General features: G+C 38.4%; 1 protein-coding gene and 1 non-coding gene across 2 annotated transcripts; one reads left to right on the top strand and one right to left on the bottom strand.

Annotated features, from left to right (window-relative positions):
- Positions 1 to 460: 460 nt before the first annotated feature.
- cpda (carboxypeptidase D, a) lies at positions 461 to 22,152 on the bottom strand. The gene is made up of 21 exons (XM_024277154.2): positions 21,330 to 22,152; positions 18,563 to 18,810; positions 13,436 to 13,578; positions 13,118 to 13,287; positions 12,339 to 12,754; positions 12,054 to 12,245; positions 11,045 to 11,212; positions 10,837 to 10,946; positions 10,595 to 10,697; positions 9,225 to 9,367; positions 8,967 to 9,136; positions 8,576 to 8,878; positions 8,242 to 8,437; positions 7,962 to 8,097; positions 7,447 to 7,593; positions 7,179 to 7,277; positions 7,018 to 7,082; positions 5,951 to 6,082; positions 4,356 to 4,541; positions 2,456 to 2,558; positions 461 to 2,100 (listed from the first exon to the last, which is right to left on the bottom strand). Exons 1-21 carry the CDS (start codon positions 21,968 to 21,970, stop codon positions 1,874 to 1,876), a joined length of 4,098 nt encoding a protein of 1,365 aa, XP_024132922.1. The 5' UTR covers positions 21,971 to 22,152; the 3' UTR covers positions 461 to 1,873.
- Positions 2,557 to 3,836, top strand: LOC112149457. Its single transcript, XR_004948898.1, has 2 exons — positions 2,557 to 2,975; positions 3,039 to 3,836. It is a non-coding gene; the product is annotated as an uncharacterized LOC112149457 (transcript).
- Positions 22,153 to 23,254: the final 1,102 nt, after the last annotated feature.

Genomic DNA, 23,254 nt, shown 5'->3' with positions numbered 1-23,254 from the left:
TCAATTTGTCAGTTGAAAGGCGCAATGTTTAGGTTGCATAAGCTTGAAGAGGTTGTATGATTTTGCATTATTTTTTCCAGCTTTTTGTTATTCTAACTTGTGTCAAGTTAGTTTTCTTTAAAAGTGATGAGAATATATTTGAACTACCCTGTATATTGATGTATAAAATTAAAAATGTCATGAATAAAACATTTGAACAAAAATCTTACCTAACCAGAGTAAAACCACTATAAACTGTACAGAAAAATATTTAATCTATATCTGGACTGAGTAAATTTTACCTTGTAACTTTAATTCTACTGTAAATATAATATAATATAATACATATGTATACATAAATATTCTTTTTTATACTGGCACCAAATGTATTTTTCAGAGTAAAATTTTATTAATTTTAATTTCTGAAAAGAAAAATCAAATAACAGCAAGGCAGCTCTGTGAATAATGAAGACACTAGAAATATATGCAGTGAAATATTTTATTTCCTTGTTTTGTGAGGTCGTGAAGATTAGCCTGTCATGGTATCACCAAGCTTTGTTACATCGTGGATTTATGGTAAACACAAAGTGCACTTTTTCACTCCCAATCACAACTGATAAACACTATTTACAGTTCATTCCAGTTTATATAAAATCTTTACACCAACACTGTGCAACAATGACACACAAAAATGGTATTCCAAAGTTCATATACAGAGTTTATGCACAGTATAGGAAAAATAAATTACAAAACTGTCTCTCCACTCATGTCAGAAAATAATTTGACAAAATGGCTGTAAAATTACAGCAACATTTGTATAGCTTCTAAGCCATGCAGAGAAATGACACATTTGGAGACATCTGATAGTTTGGAGATCTGCAACTTAGTCCAAAAAGAGGAAAATCTTTCATTTCAATCTTTTTCATTTCATTCAAAGTTGCTCAATGTGTTTTAACGAGCCCGCCCCAGAGACTGACGCTGCCTCATTTCTGAACATGTGTGAATTCAGCCTCACGGTCATATTTTCTTTTGTAAATATCTACATTACATGGCCTTTGGTTTTTAGAACAAACTAAAATTCTTTTTTAATTTAATGTGCTTTCTTGGCACTTAAATAAACGAAAAATCCAATTTAAGTCAACATAGTGTAAAAGAAACTCTGAAAATTCCAAATATTTGTGCTAAAACAAACATGGTGACAAATGACATTTAACAGAATTTAACACTTAAAGATAACTTAAAATACATTCTTTACTCAATTAGCTATAAGTTTTTGTCTTGGCCAGTGATAAAGAACAATCTTATTTCCAGAAAAACACTCCAATAAAGCAGAGCTTGAACAAACCCATTCAATAGATTCTTCTTGGCGTGTTTAAGTTTCCTCCCAAACACACAAAACTGCTGAGCACAGGAAAGCCAATTTAAACTCTGGCCCTCTGGATCTCAGATACATTTCCTATAGTACCACCTGAGTTTTGGATCAAATTCCAGCATGAATTAAGTACTATACAGTTTAGAGAAGACAAGGCACAGTGCTGGATTCAGTCACTCAAAGGCTTGGACATTGCTGCGCCACCATATTATCGTGGACAAATAAATAAGAACTATTTCTAGAAATAGTTTGAAAATAAAAACATGGCAAAAACACACGGGAAAGAGACTCATCGGTTGTTTTGGACTCAATTGGCTGGATGGATAAGGGCATGGCATTAAAAAAAAAAAAATGTTTGAGTCAGTTCATTCATTTTGCAAAACTGAAAACCAAGTAATCAATGTGAAGTTTAAAAAGAGAATTATCTTACAGTTTTAATACACTGACAGAGGCAGCTCAGTCTTGAGTTCTGCTTGCTCCTTTGCTGCATGGTGGGAGCTCAGCACTGGACTAAACACTTTCTCAGATTTTGTTTGCATACAATGTCTCCTCATCGCTTTCACTCTCATCCTGAAACTCATTGGCGAGCAGAGACTTCTTGGAGCCCATGGAGGCGAGCCGTATCTCGTCGTCGTAGTCTTCGCGGTGCTGTCGCAGCCGATGGAAGCCGTCCTTCTGACGACTGGACTTGGCTGCGCACACGCACCAGATGATGAAGGCCGTCACCACCAACGCAGTCATGGAGGCTGCTGCAGAAAGAGACAAAACACAAGAACGTCTGCATTAATACACAACATTTACAGCCAAGTAGGACAAAGAGCAAACAGACACCCCAACACACTCCTCACAATGACTGATTAAGATTATAAAACAAAATTTTAACTCGGAACTATAATAGATTTGAAAGAGTTAAGATAAAAAAAAAAAAGATTAAAAACAGGAACATGTGGTTTTTGTGACAAGAAATTTAGCCTTAAACATGATGAAATTATTCAACTTCCATCAATTTTATAAATACAAAAAAAAAATAAAAATGGATGATTTACTACGAACAAGTGGAAAACTGACATGCAAAAAAAGTATAAAACAAAATAATGGACTTACCTGCACTGGCCACAACAAACTCCCTTTCCAAACCAAAGATGGTGTTGTCCACATCAAACTCAAAGACGATGAATCTGGCGGCTTCATAGGACGACACCACGGCCTAAAAGACAGTTCAGGTGCATTTTAGGCTTAAAACATTGATAATCTAGAATTCCTTGAACAAAAGTGAAGATTTCTCTGGATTTACAGGGAATTTAAGAACAAGAGTAGTAAAGGTTAACATTTTCAAATAGTTGAAAAATAAAATAAAATTTGGTGTTGTACAAAGAAATATAACATGATAGAAACAAGTGTTTTCTTAACTAAACCTGCACACTTCTATCATTCGTATCCTAAGGTGCGTGCCTTTTAACTTCTTCACAACATGGGCTGTAATTATCTAATCAAGAAGCCTCATTTGCAGGTGTGACTGCTTAGTCATCCAAAAAAAAAAAATCTAATTTTCTTCACAGCTAGTTTGTTTTGTCCCATATTTCTCAACTGAAAACAGGGGGTTTGTTAATGCTAAAAAAAAATGGTAAGTGTTGCCCAGCGTTTCCTCTGTCTGGTTGTCTGAAATAAACGTCACCTTCATTTCCAGAAGTATGAGATCCGACCGTATCAACTACGACAAAGTATTCGATGTCCCCAAAAGTACGGGAGGACCGTCACGATGAGGAACCACGCGATGGCTCAAACTTCCGATCTGGACCTCATGTTTGAGCCAAGAGAAACGGATCCCGGCAAGCCGATAGATGACAGATACGTCAAAAATGCAGCTTTAATCCCTGATCTGCCACCGAGAAGGGAAATAATCAGGACAGAGGAGAGGACGCCTGGTGGCGATCTGAGGATTCACGGCTTTACAGCACCAGATTACCAGCAGGTGTATCACACAGTGGTGGATCCCCTCCTCACACCTGATGGAAAACTCACACCCTATAGTCTGGAGTTAGGACTTACCATTAAAGAACAGCTATTTCAAGAGCTGGCCTATCCCTGCCTTCAAACATCACATGGTTCAGATGGAAAGGTGGAGGTGACTGAGAGCTTTTGTTTGCTCCGCCCTACACCTCACTTTAATCTGGACTGTAAAGGGGAACCATACTAAAATTCTTCCAATTTTTTGTACAGTATAAGTGCATTTTTTTCTAATTTGTTCTCTTTAATATTGATTGTATTTGGTGTGCTTTTCTTTTTTTTAACTTAAGTGTGTCAAGAGTGAAATATTGGAGTTGAGGAAGTGATTTCCTTTTTAATGACTAACACAAAAGTGGAAGCTCCACAAACAGATATACTTTATTCATTTGTTAGTGAGCTTCAACTTTAGAAATGTTCTGTGCTGAATACTTGCTACAAGAACCCTTGAAAAAGAGTAAATGCTGCTTCAGACAAACCAGATTTTTGTTATTTTTGTCTCCAAAATCAACTAAATACTTATATACAACTTGTATTTTCAAATAACTACAAAATTACAGACTGTAAAAATTTTAATAGGAAAAGCAGTTCAAGTTGTGGTTTTACTTGAGTCTACATTAAGAAAAAAATAACAGCCATCCCTACTTAGTGGACTATGACTACTGGGGTAAATGTTGCACAAAAGAATAAGATAATAAGAAAATATAAGCTTGTTTAAATATGCTTAACATACCATGGATAAAATGTAAGCTGCCTTTTAGAAAAATCATTGACAAATCATTGATTTTTTTTTGCCTTTATCTGTTTGTGAAAAAAATACTCAACAAACTTTTAAAGTGGAGACATAAGTCCAGGTTCTATTTATCTAAATTTTAAAATGTTGTTTTATTTCTTTTACATTCTAGAGATGAAAAGGCAATGACTAACACTCACCTATTACGTACTAAAAAAGTTGCACAGGTTTGTCTGCATTCCCAAAGATATTCAAAGTCGTGTGTACCTTCTGGTGTTTCTGTTGGTAGCCATCAGCAACGGCTTCAACATTGTGGCTGCCAGGAGCGAGAAGAGCGTGGAAGTATCCTCCTTCTGTTGAATACACTCGCATTCCTCCGTTTATTACAATGATTGCTCCAACGATTGGTTTTCCTTTCTTGTCTCTCACAACGCCTCTCACTCCTTTGTGGACCTGCATGGAGCGACAATTGAAGGAAAAGTTGTTGTCATAACTTCTTGAAAAAATACAAGTCATGCTTTTACTGAAATATACAAGTTTTTCAGTCTCATTTAGTCACATTTACTGGTTTTAAAATTATTTTGTTATCATTTAAGTAGTTCTGAAAGGCAATGAGGAACATTTATTTTCAATTTTATAGACTAAAGCTGCGTTCACACTGAACGCGATTCGCACATCAAGGGTGTTAAGTCAAAGTACAGACATGATCGGAGATCTTGCGACGTGATTTGAGCATCAGGTGCATCCACAGTTGAAAAATTTGAATTTTGGTAAGGTCGACCCATCGCATCAACCAATCTGGGGCTCTTTGGGGACGTGATGTGTTCAGTGACGCTACTCAAATCCGATATGGAGGATCAATGAGAGTATTCTCGTCCTGAACTTCCATCCATCTTCTGAACCCAATTGTATCCCTTTCAGGGTTGAAGGCGGGGTGCACCCTGGACAGGTCACCAGTCTGTCGCAGGGCCCATGGGGTTGGAGTGATACATCCATCACCCTCCCAATGGCTGCAGCTTGGGCAGGCAACCTGCTCGAACCTCCTCAACCTTACGATACTTTTCTTATTTTCATCAAGACAATAACAAATCTCCTCTAATTTTATTCTTACTTTTATATTTCCTCTCGGACCAATGGGGTACTGAAAGTCTTCAAACTGGGTCACAGAGACACAGAAACACAGCTGTAGCAGCTGTCATTCAGACGAAGCTCCCACAGTAGGATTGAAGGTCACCATACTGGGAGAGACTCAGAATGATTTAAATCGAGCCAGACATAGAAACCAACGTTTTTATAGAGCTTTTTAAAACAAATAAATCTGATGTCCAAACATCCACCATGTCTTTCATGCATTCCATGCACAGACACCGCTCCATGTAGCGATCAGGCTAAAACATTGACAGTAGCTCCTCCCTCACGTGTCTGAGGGCGACAAGCTTTTTGAACACATTTTTGGATAGGTGTCGAGCAGCGAATTCACCACACGTCAAAAGAGAGACAGCCGAAGCAAATTTGACACATGAATCATGTTCAGTGTGAACGCAGCTTCAGTAGATGAGAGCATCAAACACGAGTGGTTAAGCAACTCACTTCAAAATGGTAAATAGCGTTTACTTATACAGCGTTTTTCTACCTTTCTTTAAGACCCAAAATCTATGCACACACATTCACACACTGATGGCAGTACCACTGAGGAACACTGGTGCAAACCAGGAGCACTGTGGGGTTCAGTGTCATGCCTAAAACAATTCGACACACACGGGGTCAAGGAAAGAACTAAACCTGCAATCTTCTGATCAGAAAATCCGAAAACAAACAAACAAAAAAAGTCCATGTTATTTCGACAAAATATTGTTTCATACCTCCACCAACATGCCGAGCAGGGCTTTCTTGTTCTCAGCCCAAAGCGCGGCCAGTTGATCGGCCGGAGGGAAGAAACAGCAGCCGGTGTACACTGTGATTTCAGGACAGTTGCCAAAGTCCATACTGAAGTCCTGGAAGGAGAGGTCAACACAAAATGACTAGCAGCAACAACAAAAAAATAAAAACACATATTTGGCTTCACTATAAAAAGGCTGATTTCCACTAGTCCAATCAGAATGTTTACATCACCTTCATCATATCTGCCATTAAAGTCTGACCATACATAGGTGTTCTATTTCAGGTCCATTATCGCATACATTTTGCAGTAAAAAAAAAAAAAAACAGGAAATAGGTCCCTGATTTTAAAAAAAATCTGCTGTTCTACTTTCTAAATAGGAATTTATAACTTGTTTATTTGAAATGTAAGGCGACATGCCCACGTTATTCCTCACCGTGGATAACACTGACATCCATTATCACCATGGACAATGATAGTTTAAATTTAGAAACACAAAAATATTACCGTTTTTTGACTAAAAACATACATTTTACATGAACTCGGTGAGAAAGAAGAGGGCCAAAGTATTGGATGTTGATGACTGGGGGTAGTGGGAGAAGCCACTCCTTTGTCACCCATGGGGGAAGGGTTGACGGAGCGGAGAGAAAAAACAAGTATGTCCAAATTCCTTCACGACTGTGCATTACATAGTGCGTTGTCCATTTTGTAGTGCTGTCCGAATCTACAATTCCAAAATCGAATGCCCTAGAAATTTCATAGAAGTCTTTGTAATAAACCAGTGTGCATCGATGCTCACTACATTGGCAAATATAGATGACATTACAATTCATTTGAACAATTTTAGTAAAATAATGTATTTAAATGTACATTTTAAATGGACTCCGAGCAATTGCAGACGGAGAAATGTAAATCTGAGATAATTCTCAATTGAATTGTGTAATATATTAAACATTTACATTTTAATATTCCAGGTAGTCAAGTCTACAAACTTCTTGAATAATCCCACAGCAGGTGGATCAACCAGTCACACTGCTGTCACAGACAAACCTTCATGCTCCCCATGTGACTTTGTCTCTCTGCGGCTCTCATCACTCCATCTGGAACACTGCCAACTGAGCACCACACAAAGCATCCGTTACTGCTTCAAGTCATAAAAACGGATATTCAGAACTGATAGCATAAATGTTTTTAGGACTCAAATGTCGTACTCTGAACATTGTTGGAACACGCAGTGTCCCCGAGGTGCATCTTGGGATGGTTGTTTGCGTAAACACTTGCCAAATACTTCAGCGTGCCTTCATTTTCAACTGGAAAAACAAAAAGGATTGCATAAAAACACAAATCTATTACTCAACCCATAGAAACGATGTGTAGACTACTAAATGTAGTCATTTTAAGTAAGTTTCAGGCTTTTTACAAAGTTTGACACATGCATTAAAATACAAGTGAATAATAATCAGAATACAGAAGTTTTACCGGTTTGAACAGGCTTGTCATAAGGGTACGTCACCACGAGGGAGCCTCCATCCAGAGCTACAGACAGAGTGAACTTGTTGTTCATGATAAAGTTCATCATGCTTTTGGTCTCAGGCTGGGGCTCAACCACACGCTGTGAGGCATTGCCTGTTCAAGAAGAAAACACAGATACATAGGAGATGTCTCTGATTCAGATGTAGAATGGTGTGTTTTGGGGTCATTTTGGGAGTTTTTCCTAACAGAAAAAACCTACACATTCTCATTCCCAAGTCGTCACATGTTGACGCATGGTTATGGACCGCGCTTAACCACTAAGGTTAGGGTACCTGTGCAGTCCACATCCCGGTACCAGACCGGTACTGGTTTGCAGCCTGGAGGTTGAGGAGCTTAAACAGCCAGAACATCAAAAAACAACAAGTTGGGGACACCCAAAACGTCAAAAAAGTGACACGGAGGGGTCTTGAGCCATGCGTCAAAATGTGGGAATGAGAATGTGTTGGAAAAACAAAACTGACCAAAGAAGTCGGTGTCCAAATCTTTGCCGTTGGCATTGGTCTTGCCCTGTGCCGACGTGCACTGCTTCTCAACTGCTTGCTCTCGTCCATCAGGGTTGACAGATGGAACAATGAAAATCCGGGTTGAATTGATGAGCTGGAGAAGAGATAAGCAAAAATATATATAATCCTGTTGCAATTTATTTAACTTGTTTAGGAAACTAGTAAAATGGGAAAATGCTAAATTCACTTTTTCAAAGCAGCAGTTTAGTTGATGAACTCCAATGTATTTTACACCCACCTTGGTGATAGCTGGGTTCTTGCCGTAGTTGATGCACAGGAAGGCTGCAAACTCCAGCAGCATCTCTGTGCCCACCGGCGCATTCCCGTGGATACCTGCTACAAAGCGGATCTTTGGTTCTGAAGGTTCTGCTTCTGTAGGCTTATTGGATATTTCCAGGGCTGAAATGGTTCTGAACTCCACACTCTGACCCAAACTGGACACAAAAAAACCAGGAAACAAACCAGACCAATCACATTTCAACAAATCAAACTTTCAAACATTCATCAACCTCCTTCCAGATCACAAACTGTAAATGGTTTTCAGTTGTAACCTGAAACCTGAACCTACCCACCTGTGTAGAAAGGTAATTTTTGGGAAGTTAAGCGTCAGTCCTCTCAGGAAGGCTGACAGGTCTTTAGAGCTTCTGTAGCGAAAGCTGCTGTCTGTGGCTGAGCTGCTGACCAGCTGCTCCAGGCCCTGACCCAAGGACAGCTCCTTGATCAAGCTCTGCAGCTCCTTCTCAGACGGGTTCTGCGTGGGGTAGGGCCCACTGGGAGTCTGGCCGTTACCATCTTGGTACACACGTGTCAGTCGAAAGTCCACTATTTCTGCCCGATCCTTTGAAACTGTTGCCAAGATTGTCACAGGCTTGTAGCTATGTAAACAAAAGTGAAGATAATCGACGGTGAGAGGAGTTCTTGGTACATTCGCAGTGATCTCATTTTGAAAAGCAGCAACATTACCCGTGAGCAGAGGCAGTGACGGAGTAAGTCCCAGGGACCAGCAGTCTCCAGTAGTCTCCAGCACGAGCTGTGGTGACGTTGTGCTTGATCCCCTCTACACTGATGGTGGCGTTTGGAATTCCTGAACCATCTCCAATGTCAGAAACGGTGCCCTTAACACCAGTATGAACCTACAGAGACCAACAAGAACAGAAGATAATGCAAAACTGAGCAATGGTTAAATAAAAGGTGAACAGTAGTTTGAGCGTTTTAAATTACCTGGTGTATAAACTGAAGCAAGCCTCGATGGTTTTGCTCCCAATACTGTGGCAGTTCTCTGGCCATTGGGTACTTGATACAGCTCAGTTCAATGGTCACCTCAAAACAGTTTGTATTGACGTAGTTCCAATCCTGCATGCCACCTGTGGTATAAGAAAAAAAATTAAAAGCTTTGTTTAACCAAGAAGCCTTTAGTTTAGCTTGAACCCCCACTCCGATCATAATTTGTCTATTGTTAAAGCGTTCCCAGTGGTCTTTTAATTATAATTATGCCGTTTTAAGCCAAAATCAAGACCTGTCCCATTTTCTTTGTAAAAAATCTTTAAAATGGAAAACTTGGCACATGTGCTTAAAATTCAAAAGGAAACATTTTTACCAAATTTGGTCTAAATGTATTAAATACATATCCTCCTACAGAGCAGGCATTGAATGAGCTATAATGCATCTACTTATTATCTGAATGTAATGTATCCACACTTTAATCACATTTTAAGTGAGATACAAGTTAAAAATGTATATATAAAAATATAAATCCCAGTTTATTTTTTCCATTTTTGTTTTTCTTTTTACGCAATGTCGATGTTTTTGTTTCGACTTGGCTTGTTATCTTTTTCCATTTAATGTACAAAAACAATGCCTGAGAAGGATGCTCTGAAGAACTTGCATAATAAATACTGTAAACTGTTGTACATTACATGCTTTTCAAATAAATAAAATATAATGACCAGAAAAAAAATACAGTTTTCACTGGAGTGAGTCTTTAAATAGTGCATGAAAGATGATTAGATTATTTGAAAGAAAAATGAGCAGCAAAGCTTTCTCTTTGTTCATATTTAGTGCTCAACTGCATAAAGAAAATTATGTGTGCATGATTTAAATAATGAGATATATTAAATATTTTTAAATGTGCAAAAAAACTTCTCTGCACTCTTAATTTACTCTATGATGGCAAATGGATTAGTCTAAAATACTGTGAAGTGGAAGCTGAATAAATACTTTTTTCCCTCTTTGTCCTGTTTTGAGTTTTATGTTTAAATTTAGTTAAGGGAATTATGTTTTTGCAAGTGTTTAATTTTATATCCTTGTTTTTCTTGTCTTGTTTCAGAGTATTTAAGTTCTCATTACCATAGCCGTCGTTCTTGTGATCTGTTTTGATTGGCTGCAGGAAGTTTGAAGGAAGTGTTCTTGTCTATATGATGTGGTTTTGAATATAGCCTCACCTCGTTCCACAATGACAAAATAAATTAATTTCCCCAGCAACAGCATTTGGAAGCTGGCTGTTTTTGTTTCTAATTTCACCTGCTTGGACCACTTATAGAAAATACACTGATAAAAGTAAAGAGACAGTGAGTGAAGAAGTGTTGGCTCACCAGGGACAGAGTACCACTGAGCACCATTGGTGATCCCATCCTGAAAGAAGTCCTCAGAGTACAGGTCCTTACAGGGGTGCCCTTCGTGCATCAGGGGATTCTCCTGCACAAACAAGACAGAAGCAAACAATTGAGTGCCAATGTGGTCATGTTAAAAAGATTTTCCCTCCACAGATTTAACAAAGATTCATTTTCAAACATATTATGTCTAAAAAACAGAGCTTGTAGCACAGTCTGACTACCTGTGAATAGGCTCTCGACACCTGCTGAAAGACTGCATCATCGGGTGACTTGCTGTAATGACTGTTTCCATCTGTGGCATCGTCAAAGGGGTAGTTAACCACCAAAGAACCTGAACTCCACAAAAATGAGAAAGAGAAACACCATGATTCACTCTGAACCATCAACGTACCAACAGGAAGAAATTGGGGTTTGAAAATGAGGCTGTACCTCCATGGAGATTGGCTGACAGGACAAATGGGACCGTCTTCAGCCAGTTCATCACAGCTATGGTCTCTGGCTGTCTGGGTTCGGTGATGTTGACGTACTGGTCAGGGAAGTTGCGGTTCAGGTCAAAGTTGTTGCTGTTGTTGCGCCCTTTGTAGCCCTGAACATCACCTGTAAAGAGGCAAACCTAATAGATCAGTCTTCTTTTCAGAAACACAGTCCTCCTTAAAATTGGAAACCTTCCTCTATACCCCATCCCCCATGCACACCAGCGGCAGTCACCGAGCAAAGGTTGGCTAATCTTGCAATGTTCAATGTTGGAATTTTTTTCTAATACTTCACAACATAATAGGTAACGTTGGTGACCAATTAAACTCTGCAAAATGTTACACTTCAGTGAAAATTATCTAGTTAATCAGCATTTGTTTAAATTGTTAAAACACACTAAGAAAATTGTTTTGTGGAGGTTTTTAACATGTTTTTAGAGTATTTTTCTCACAATGGAGGACAAATAATTTAAGCTTTAAACTCCCAGCTCCACTCTATTCCAGTTGCAGATAAATAGATCCATTATCGTCTGAGTTGCCATGTGGCTCAAAACTGTGCAACCTATAGCTCCGATATTGCTCGCCGTTGTTGTTGCAATGCTAACGTTAGCTTGGGGTTGTGAGGGCTGTAAGCTAGAGGAAGAGAGAGTAAATAAAGGAATGATGGGACATCAGTGGAGGCTTACTTCCACGCCAACTAGAGCACAACTCAGAGGCAAATTTCTAACAAACCTCTGCTGGGCTGCAGAAAATGGGTCTTAAAAAAAAATGCCAAAAAACGGCATAACCATGATTAAAAGACCACTGAAGATGATTTAAAGTAGATCAAAATATGATTGGAGTGGGACTTTAAATGCAAATCATGTGACAGGCACCTTGAGTTTTGAAAACTTGCTATATCAACTTTACTTCTCAAGTATTTCCTTAATTCTATCCCTTCATTGAATCTTGAACGTGTCCCTCACCTTCCCGGGCCACCTCATAGCCGTCAGGGTTCATGGAGGGCATGATGTGAATCCGAGTATTGTTGACCAATTCAGTGACCTCTGGGTCGGTGCCGTAGTTGACACACAGATATTCAATGAGATTGAGCAACAGCTCTCGCCCAACCACTTCATTGCCATGCATGTTGCCCACATACTTAAATTCTGGTTCACCTGGAAAAGAGAGAGAGACCATCAGCATATCAGAAAATAAAAACAGAGTTTTCGATGTCTGAACGCCATTCTGGTTCTGGTCCAAATACCTACCGTGCTCGTGAACTTTGGGGTTGTCTGAGATGACCATCACGAAGAGCTCACGATTTTCCACAGATCGACCGATAGAATGGAGGTGAGTGATGGAGGGAAACTCGCTGCTGTATTTTCGCAAAAACAAGTCCATATCTGCATAGTTGTGGTGGCGGAATTCCTGGGGCTGGAGGGGCTGATGCACAGGTGGATGGACGGGGGCGCGGCTCTTGTCTTCTTCAGGGAGAACAGGTTCAGTCGGAGATAAGATAGAAGGACTGACGGTGGCGTTTTGTTGATGAACACGAGGTGGCATGGAAGTTGTATCCAGAGAGATATTTTTCTGGGTCTTATTCACCAAAGGAGCCAAAGTAAAGTTAAGCTCAGTGGCTTCGCCTTCGATGACTTGGACATTTCTGACTGTCTTGGACAAGTGCCTGCAGATAAAAAAAAAGGGTTGCTTAAAGACTTTAGCATTTATTAGCGGAGTAAAACGTACCATCAAAACAACCACAACAGAAGTTTTACTATAATTTTCTTTAAATTAAGAGAAACAGTAATGCATACTTTAGCAATAAGATTTACTTTGCGACTGTGAGAAGAAAAAAAGCGGCAAAATTCACTCAAGAGAAGCAGGTTTGTCTCTGACAGCTTCTTTATTTAAGATTTTATAAACATTTGTGAAACTTACTTGGAAACAGAACTGGAAAAAATGTATATAAAACCCGAAGGCATTGTCAGCGGTATTTGAGTTGACTTTAGCTTGCATAAAGAACGGGATAGAGTTTAGTTAGACTTACCCAGCAGCCACAGCTGTGACATTGTAGGTTCCTGGCAGAAGCAGCCGATAGTAATCTCCATATTTTGCTGTGGTCAGGTTGTGGCGAATGCCTGCTACGACAATGCTGACATTGCTGAGTGGAGCTCCGCTGACGGCATCCGTGACAAAACCTCGAACACCTATGTGCACCTAGAAAACAAAAAACTTCCTGTTTTTGACCAAGTTTGAATATTGCAGAAATGGAGAGCTGCTAAGATTAGGAAAACAGAAAGGTTTCACTTCTATTAGATACAAAAACAAGTTTGATTTAAAACAAGTTGTTGGGGTAAAACTGTACCTTTTCCATGTAAGCTAAAAGAGATTCCCTGTTTAGATCCCATTCCTTACGGAGCTCATTAGAGTTGGGATGCTTGCAGCAGCTGAGCTCCATTGTGATTTCCAAGCAGTTTCCATAGATATAGTTATAGTCCTGCATTCCTCCTGGAGAACAAATGAAAACAACAAAGCATGCTTAACTAAAGGCCCTACTTTTTGAATTCACCCATTTAAAAGTGTGCAAATAGACCCGGCAGTGATAGGTCTCCATTCAGCTGCTTCTGTAAACTGACCCCAGCACTGCAGGGCCTTGTCCTGCTAATACTATCATTCAAAGAGTGCTCAGTTTGGCAGCCAGCTGTGACATCTGCAGTTTACCCGTCACCTAGACCTTTAGTTGAGCAAACAGAAACACACTGGAGTTTAGGTTGTTTGGCTGATCCTCCCCATTGAGCAATGGCCATTAGTTAAAGTGGGTTGCCATGACAGCACGCTGGGTGGCTCTTTAATGAAAAGCTGCTGTTTTCCCCAATTTAAAAAAAGGATAGTAAAAAATAAAAACTAAGCAGAAAAAAAAAACATTTCGCCCTTTAGACATAAAAGACAGAGGCAATGAGACTTAAAAAAAAACATGAGTTTTGACAAACTGTCAACCATGAAACTGTTGGTTTTCATTAAACTATAAGTGTTCATTTCTCAGAATCAAATTGTTGGCTTTGTTTGTTCTTTTATTTTTTCAGAATTTTTAGGTCTAAACAATTATATGAATGTGATGTTGTGAATCATTAAAGTATAACTGAGTCTTAGGGTCACCATTATACATAGAAATGCAATATAAAATGGTAAAATTATGAGGTAGGGGGGTAATCAAACATTTTTGAAGATAAAGTAGTGAAATTATGAAAAAAGTTGTAATTTTATGAGAATTAACCAATATGTCCTTCATTCAGCATCAGTTTCACAAAGAAGGAAATACTAAGTCAATATTGACTTAAAGTACCAGTAAGTAGGTATAGGGACATTGAAAAGAATTTGCAGGAAACTGGAGAGTCTTGATCTAGAAGGAATGGATTTCCGGCAGGCGAGCCGTTTAAGCTGTCGACAGTATAGTAGCAGAGGTCTACAGGCATTGTGCCACATAGATTCTCATCATAAAAAAAAACAAAAAATGTTGCATTGATGGATTTAGTCTGGATGTCATGTGGATGAAGGCTTAAACAACCAAGTATATTTTGGCTGTTAAATTACAACTTATTCTCGTAAATGTATTTTTTTTAATGGTGGCCCGAATACTCCGTTGTACTAAATATATTTTTCAAAATACAAAAACAATTTTTACCTTTCTTCTCCTTTGTTTCTATTATTTATTTATTTTTTCAATTATACTCTGCCCCCTTTCCAAACATCTCATGCTGCGTAATGCAGTGGTGATCTCCTCAATGTGAACTGTGTCTCCATGACAGCTGGGAGAAGCTCCAGCCGCCCCCATACAAATTTGATGGATGCTGCTAATTTCATATTTTTAAAAAGTTCAGATCTTTTGTCACTGCTGAGTAATCAGCTTTAGGAAGCTTTGCAACCCTCATTTTTTCAACATCATTTCCTCTTAGTCCAAAATGTGTGAATGCTTGTTTACAACCACTTTTTATAAAGAACTTCAGCTTTTAGCTGGGGTTGTGTGCCTTTCTCTCTCACATTCAATAGAAATCTTGATGTGTGGTCGTCGGTCAATACATAAAAGATTCAACTAACTTTGTGGTGATACCATACTTACATGGATAAAGTTACTCCATATATTTATTAAATTGACGTTTAAAACTATTAATAAAAATGCCTTTTAAAAGAGAAACTTTAAAACCACAAAAATGCACACCATTAAAACACCATTAACATAACATGTTCTAAATTTATAGTTTTGCTCCTATGAAAGTAATTTTACCTAACATTTTCCCATAAGAAAATTTCTAATAAATAAAGATGATAAACTTAACAAAAAAAAGACAAATTAGAGAAACAATGTATATGAATCCTATTAGGTCTATAGTTTTTGCAGCACCAAAGTGTCCCTGAAGCAAAACTCTTACAAAATGGAAATCCGGGTTTCACAGTTTGACAAACACGAATACGCAATAACGTAAATTTAACTTTACAAATCCTCTTAATGCACCAATGACACAGATCCAACAGTGCAGTGTGAACGCTCCCAGCGGCAAACACTGAATTCTTTAGTTTACATTGCCTTCAGGGGTTGAACAATGATGCAGTGGAATAAAACAGAATCCGATGTTTAACCAAACACCCAGTACGTCAAACAACTTCATGAGGTGAAACAGTCATCTGACTGTCTGCTGTTGAGCGTGACCCAGCTAATTTAAACTACTTAAGCAAACTGGGGCACCTCCAGAGAACCTAGATTATGATCCTGCAGCAGAACTTCATTTTCATACAGGAAAATATTCTGCTCTTATGAGCCTTTGCTGAAATCTACTGAAAAGAGCTCCAGCTGATAAAAGGTTAAACCATTATGAAACCTTGAATTAAAAATAGTGTATTACTGACATATGCATGAAGTTTTTCTATCTTCCTTGAAGCCCTTAAGTGCTTTACAGTCACAGTCCCATCCACCAATGAAAACACACATTCACACACGGCTGCTCAACTATAACTACCACAAACAATGTGGAGTTCAGTGTCCCGAACCAGTGATCCTGGGATCAGAGGTCAACTGCTTGACCTGTGCACCACGGCTGCCTGTTAAAGATCATTTCAGAACAAAGTTGACTTTTGAGCCTTTAATGAATGTATACATTTTCTAGCAACACTGTATCTTTCCCCAATGCTGGGGAACTAGAACAGAACAAGGTGGGAGCCCACCGATTAGTGTGTTAAAAGATCATGGGTCAAGATTATACGCTGAGTCATCATTTCAAACAGAATGACTCACAACAAAGCAGGCCTTTGTTTCGGACTCCAGTTCCTGGCATTTGGCCTGGAAGTCTCATTATGTCAACTAACATCCCAACAATGATTCCATCATCGGTGGTCAGTTCAGCTTTAGCAGGTTAATTTCACTCACTGGGACAACACCTCATTTGTTTGTTTTTTTTATATCCATATCTATCTTGGAAAGCTGTTCTGTTTATATAGTGAGTTTGTTCACATTAGCAGTGTTACCCCTCGATGACTGAACACAGTTTTTGATAGGAGAAACGGTAAACTCTCAATTGTTGATGTGACTTTAGACCAGGCATGTCCAAAGTCCGGCCGCAGTCAAGTTTTCACTGGTCCACATGCTCCTTTCACAAAAATGATAATACATGGCCTCCAGCATTTTCAAAAACTGAACGATTTATTGATTGAGTTTGGCTAAATGATGTCTCAGCTCATTGCAACCATTCTGGGAAACGTTCTAGTTCAATTCAATTCAATTTTATTTTATTTATGTAGCCCAATATTACAACATGGTTGTCTTGTGTAATTGTACACAAACATAAAATCACTCATAAAACATTGCTTAACTAAACTAAACTTGGCATCCATGCTCTTAGACCCTCCTTCTCCGTAAGGAAAAACTCCTAAATTCTAGGACAAAATAAAAAGAAGAAAGCTCAGGGAATTCCACATGAAGAAGAGATCCTCTCCCAGGACAGACAGACGATGTACCAAGACTGGTAAAGAAGAATAAGCTTATCTAACTCTACAACTACATGTTTGAATAGTGTAGCAGATGGGCTTCATCTAAATAGGACTAGGCAGGTCTAAGGGTGTGAGATGAGCCAGAGGTGAGGTCCACTGGAGCACGGGCGATCCTTTATCCAGATGGAACTGGGGGGACAGCTGGGGGCCCGAGACGATCCAGAGGCTCAATTCATTTCTAACTGTAAACTGGAAAACTGACAGTGAGGACCACTATAATAATTTTGGTAAAGAGACATTTTGATGTATTTGTGTTCTTTGTGAAGAAAAGAATAATATCCCATCGTAATAAAAAGGAACTCGAAATGGTTAAAAAATGTCAAGCTGAATGGTTAGCCCTCAAACATCATATCTGGCCCTTCTTGCAGAATGTTTGGATACTCCTGCAGCTTTTCTCATGACTCAATACAGGAGATGTATTATGTTATGTCAAATAATATCACATTCTGGGTGGCCTGCAACTTGAGCCCATACTGTAACATGTTCTGGTAATTTGAAATCTTCAGTCAGTTTAGCTTCATATTTAATAAAATCTCTTCATTGCACTGGAAGTGAAAGATTTTTGCTTCTCTTCAACAACTGCTTCAAGTCTTAAGCATTTAATTTTTACTTGTCTATTTATAGGTAGAATCATTTCAACTGTAAGAGTGATGTAAATTCATGAAACTGCAAAGCTTTGACAAATTGAGATATAAGAAAAGAAAACTTGAAGTAGAAAGTCAAGGAAATTAGAGTGCCTTGTTCTGCAGAATGAGGAGTTCCCCCAACACTACAGGAAACTTGTCATTTTAATGTGAAATAAAACCACTGCAGGTATAATTCCCAACCTCACACACACAAAAACCCTCAGAGAAAAAGAAAACACTGAGATAGAACACCTGCTGATCAAGTGTCTGCCCCGTGGCAGGGACCTAAATCACACAAGAGGGTGAAGGTTCAACACACACAACAATCAGATCAGCCGACAAAAAACACTCAGATAAAAGCCGATAACTTATGCAGAATCAAAAATTCTGTCTGTGAGTTCATTCAAAAGCTGCAGAGACAGCTATCCCAAAATGTAATGGTTATTATTTATCGAAGATCATAGGTGCATAATTTGACATGTTTTGACACCAGACAGGTTTGACTGCTGAGCATCTGTGAGATATAAAAGCACTGCTATAAAAGCAGAAGCTGTCGCGCCAGGGGAGAGGCAATGTTCTGCATCTCGATCCCATTAGATAAATCGTACACAGTGACTCAAACCTTCACGAGCTCCTGACAAACATCCTTGACTGTCATGACAGGGAGAGGTCAAACACTGAAACCTGTTGAACTCTATGCAAACACTCCAAGGAGGAGCTCTCATTGAAGGCTGTTGCTGTAATACCTTTGAGAACAATGAAGTTCTGTCCCTTAACCTGTACTATCCCCGAAAAGGAAAAAAAAAAATCTAAAATTCTTGACTCACCTGGCACATCATACCAATGTGCCCCATTGGTAATGCCATCTTCGAAGGTTTCTGAGGAGTCCTCGGGGCAGTTGGGCTTGCCGGTCTTCATCACGGGATGGTTCTGCGAGTACACCAGGGCCAAGTAGCGAAACAGAGCGTCGTCCGCTGACTGGCTGTAGAAACCTTGACGCTGATGCTTGGCAGAATCGTCAAATGGGTAACTGGCAACAACCGTGCCACCGTGCAGGTTCCCCGACAACACAAACCTGAAGATAGAGAGCATAGTGTAGCTTAAGGAGGGGAACTTCAAAACCACCCATGTAAAATGTGATCATTCCAAAGCAATTACAATGAATGTAACATCAGGATAATGTCGAATTTTAGAAAATCATGTGCTCTGATGATTAACTAAATGCAAACAGATACTACTGTCAAAGAGGGAATAAAACCAACTGATATCTGTCAGTCTGATGGCAATACATTGTGACATATTTTTAAGCAATGTTTACCACAAAAAATGTATTTTTTCAATTTTATTTCATTTCCACAAGAAAGCATATACATTAAAGCAATATAAGACATAGTGAGAAAAACTTGTTTTTCTGCCCCTGTTACATGCATACATTCAACAAAAAGCTTTTTCACTGTGATTGATGTTTAATTTCTAAAACTCATTAGATCGTTCCACATGCAAACTCCTTGAATTGAAATGCATCTTTCTTTACTTTTTGTTCTGAATTTTGAGGTCAGTAAACACAGGTCAGAGAATTTGGGACGCAGAAGATTTTCTGTTATTGAAAAAAAGAAAGGATTTTAGGTGCACTTTATGGTTTGAAAAATACAGTAAGGGTCCCTTAATTAACTTATTTAATTTTGGTTTGTTAGATTTACAAATTTCTCACCGAGACACCACAAAAAGTAAAATAAAGTGTTTTTTGTTTTGGGGGGTGTGGTTTCGTTTTTTTTAAATCACTCATGGCATTAAACTACCTACAACGTTTGCAGTATTGAGATGATCCTATGTGACATTAGGCCTTTTATTTTGAAAGGAAGTTGTGAACCTTAGTCAAAAATTAATAAAAATCTATTTCTTATATTTATGTTTTATTTATGCGGAAAAAACAATAGCTAATCTGAATGTATTACAATAACAAAAGCATAAATACAAATTGGAGTCCTATTTTTCCAAAGGGTGAAGTAAAATTTTGTGGCTCCCACTTGACAAATAGTTTAAGAGTTGAAGCCAGGTTGCAGACCCCTGGTCTAGATGGATCTCCTCACAGCTGTATTTATTTATTTTTTGCACGTTTTTAGGTTGAACACAAATTTTAAGTGAAACTCCAATGTATATGAAAGAAAAGGGATGGTATTTCAAATTAAAGCATGTCAAAAAAGAAATGAATGCTCAAAAATTAAATCGTGACATAAACACACTCATAGTTTGTAGACAAGATCATATATTCTCCGCTTTTCTCTCTTTGCATAAAATCTATGGGTTGTCTCTCTTAAGATGTTTCTTTACTAATGTCTATATTCTCTGAATTAGGACCTGAAAAGCCTGACCTGGTTGATGAAACACACAGATGAAAGGGATTGGCATTTGCAGAGGTATTAATTTAGCTCTCCATGCCTAAATTTATCCAGCTCTGACCTCAGTTGTTGTCCTTCAATTCAAAGCCATGCTAAATTGATTTTTATTGCTTATTGTTCTTGTGCTGACCTGACAGCATTTCAAGAAGAGGAATTCAGATTTTGTTCACTCAGAATTTAAACCCATCTCAAGTTTAAGATTGTTACTTCGGTGCACGAGTAAACACAGAAAGGGATTTTTTTTTGTGCACATTCTAAACAAATCTGTGACCTTAAGAATAAAATGAAACACTAATCACCAGAACACAAAATTATTTTATTATGTAACTACATGAGGAAGCAGTTTTTGTACTTCAGCTGTGAAACTGGCAGGGCAGCTTTGACTACAGAGCTTTGTGTGACGCAGAATGTAACTTCAGTTTAGTTTTTAGTTAAACATATATGATAAGTCACCTAAAAAAATGAAAAACTAAAGTTTTTATATAAATCACGGCTAATAAAATGGAACATCTGCATTTCAGTCAAACACCTGTTTGGCTGCTGATTAACAAACAGGATCCACATCAGCTGTGAAAAAAATAAAATTATCACGATAAATTTTTTCCAGGTTTGCGATTCATTTGTTAATTTTTTTAATAAATTGTTGGTCCTAATATGATTATATTATTTTAAGGCAGATTCCAAGGATCTGTGTTGATTTCTAGGGCATAGTTTGAGCAGAGCAGTACGGGTTCATCAGAACTTGGATTGTTGGCGGAGAAGTAAGCCACCACTGATATCCCATTATTCCTTTGTTAACACTGTCTGCTATTAGTTTATGGCTGCACAAACTACAAGTTAACATTGGTGGAATGAAGTGTCAATGTTTCTGTATGTGCAATATTTGTCAATAAAGCGTAAAAAAAAACCTTGGCAGAACAACAAAAATGATGACGTTAATGGATTTATTTGTCATCAAGTGGATGCATCAGAAAGAAGTTCTTTGCCCCGCCCACTTTCGTTTTTATATCACAACAGAACTTTTTCAAATGGCATTTTTTCGTCTGCTCCTGATCCCATGATAGGAATAAATAAATACTCAGAAAAGCTATTTTAGTTTTAAATATGTCCCCAAAAATGCTACAAGAACATGTTAAAAACGCTATTTTCATTGGAGTGGGTCTATAAAATAATAAAGCCCCAGAACAAAACTCACTTTTTCTCCTGGATCCATCTGATCACAGCCATGACCTCCGGGACGCTGTCCGCGTCCGTCGTAGTTCCGTCATACTGGTCGGGAAAGCTCCGGTTCAGGTCCTTGTTCCTGGCGTTGTTTCGGCCTCCGTTGTCCCCGGGACAGTCCCCCTCTTTGGACCTCTCAAAGCCGTCGGGGTTCATGCTCGGCATGATGTAAATATCCGTGCTGTTCACCAGCGCGGTCACGCGCGGGTCCTCCCCGTACTGAGCCAGCAGGTACTCCACAAGGTAAACCAGCACCTGGCGGGACACGGTTTCATCGCCGTGCATGTTACCAACGTATTTAAACTTCGGTTTCCCGGGAGTGTCTTTGTCGGGGTCCACGGTGACCCGCATTACCCACAGTTCCCTGCCCTCCACGGACTGACCGACGCTCGACAGGTTAGCGATACTGGGGTACCTCCGGGCCAGCTGCTGCAAACGCTCGGTTAGCTCGTTGTAGTTGTAATATTTGTTGTAAGTTTCCGACATTTCCTTCCCGGAGACTGGTGTCCTCTGAATTCTGGCGTCACCCAGAAAAACGACGAGGGGGAGAAGAAAGACGAAAAGTGACCCTCGCAGTTTAAACGCCGACGAACATTTCTCAAAGAACGGCAGCATTTTGACCGGTCTTCTGCTAATAGAACATCTGGACTTGTGAAGGGAAAAACTAAACCTAGCGCTCACTATTTTAAACACACCGACTCCTCGACAAGGAAGCTTTCTTTTTTTCTTTTTATAATCTGTCAGCCTCTCTGGCCTGCCTGTTTTCTCTTAACTTCCGCTGACATCATGAAGGCGGAGCTACATGTAGATTTAAGGTGGACCGCTTGAGTTAAACAAAATACCGTTATGTGTTACATGTCACTTCGACGAGGTATGTAAGAGTATGGAGTAAGATAGCAGTCAAAAGAAACGTATTATATATATATATATATATATATATATATATATATATATATATATATATATATATATATATATATATAAAAAATAATAATCTATTCATAAATACAAATTAGTGCACAAATTAATATTTTGTACACAACTTTGCAGAAAAAATATGAATACAACATTTAATTTTAAATTAATAAGGAAGTTTTTTGAGCCATAATTCAAATTATTTTGCATTTATCAACTGACAATTCAACATGCCAATTCCTGATGCCTTTTGCCATTGACAATTCAATATTCAATTCAGGCATGTAATATAGAAATGCATTTTGCTATTTACAATTGAATATGAAAAAATACAATTCAATATTGCAATTTTAAAAATAAAACATTTAATAAAAGCAAAAATCAATCGCATTGCAAATTGTCATGGGTTTTGATGTCATAACTCAAGTAATGCATTTGCAATTTGCAATTCAATATTTAAAAATGGCATTTCAATACATAGTTTGCTTTAAACTAATTTTAAAGTAACTTAAAATCTGTTGCATAGTAAAATGTCATGCTCCTTTTGTGTCAAAACTCAAATCAACTTGCAAAACAGCGCCCCCTGGTGTAATGCATTCTCATTTGCATAGTGTCCTGCTTTTTCTCTCTTTGTTTTAGTTTGATAAATAAACTAACACGCACGCGCAGTTCGAACGATTGATGTTTCAGGACTCGATGTATATGCCTGTGACTCCATGACATATTTTTGAAAGTTTGTAAACAGGAGAAATTCATATTCAAAACAAAGAAAACAATACAGCTTGACAAATTGACAGCTATCCCATATCAGAGCCACCATGAAAATAAATGAATTTAAGAATGAAAAGTCTTATAATTATCTGGAAAAGTTTCTCTTTTGCAATAATTGTTAAAAATGAGTAAATCTGCCTTTTTCTTGATATTTTCTATGCAAAAATGTATGGAATACATTAGTACAAAGTTTCAGATCATGTAACAGTATGG

This window comes from Oryzias melastigma, linkage group LG13 (genome assembly GCF_002922805.2).
Source record: "Oryzias melastigma strain HK-1 linkage group LG13, ASM292280v2, whole genome shotgun sequence".
NCBI lineage: Eukaryota > Metazoa > Chordata > Actinopteri > Beloniformes > Adrianichthyidae > Oryzias > Oryzias melastigma.
Note: the sequence above shows the minus strand (reverse complement) of the source record. Positions and strands in the feature narration are given on the sequence as shown.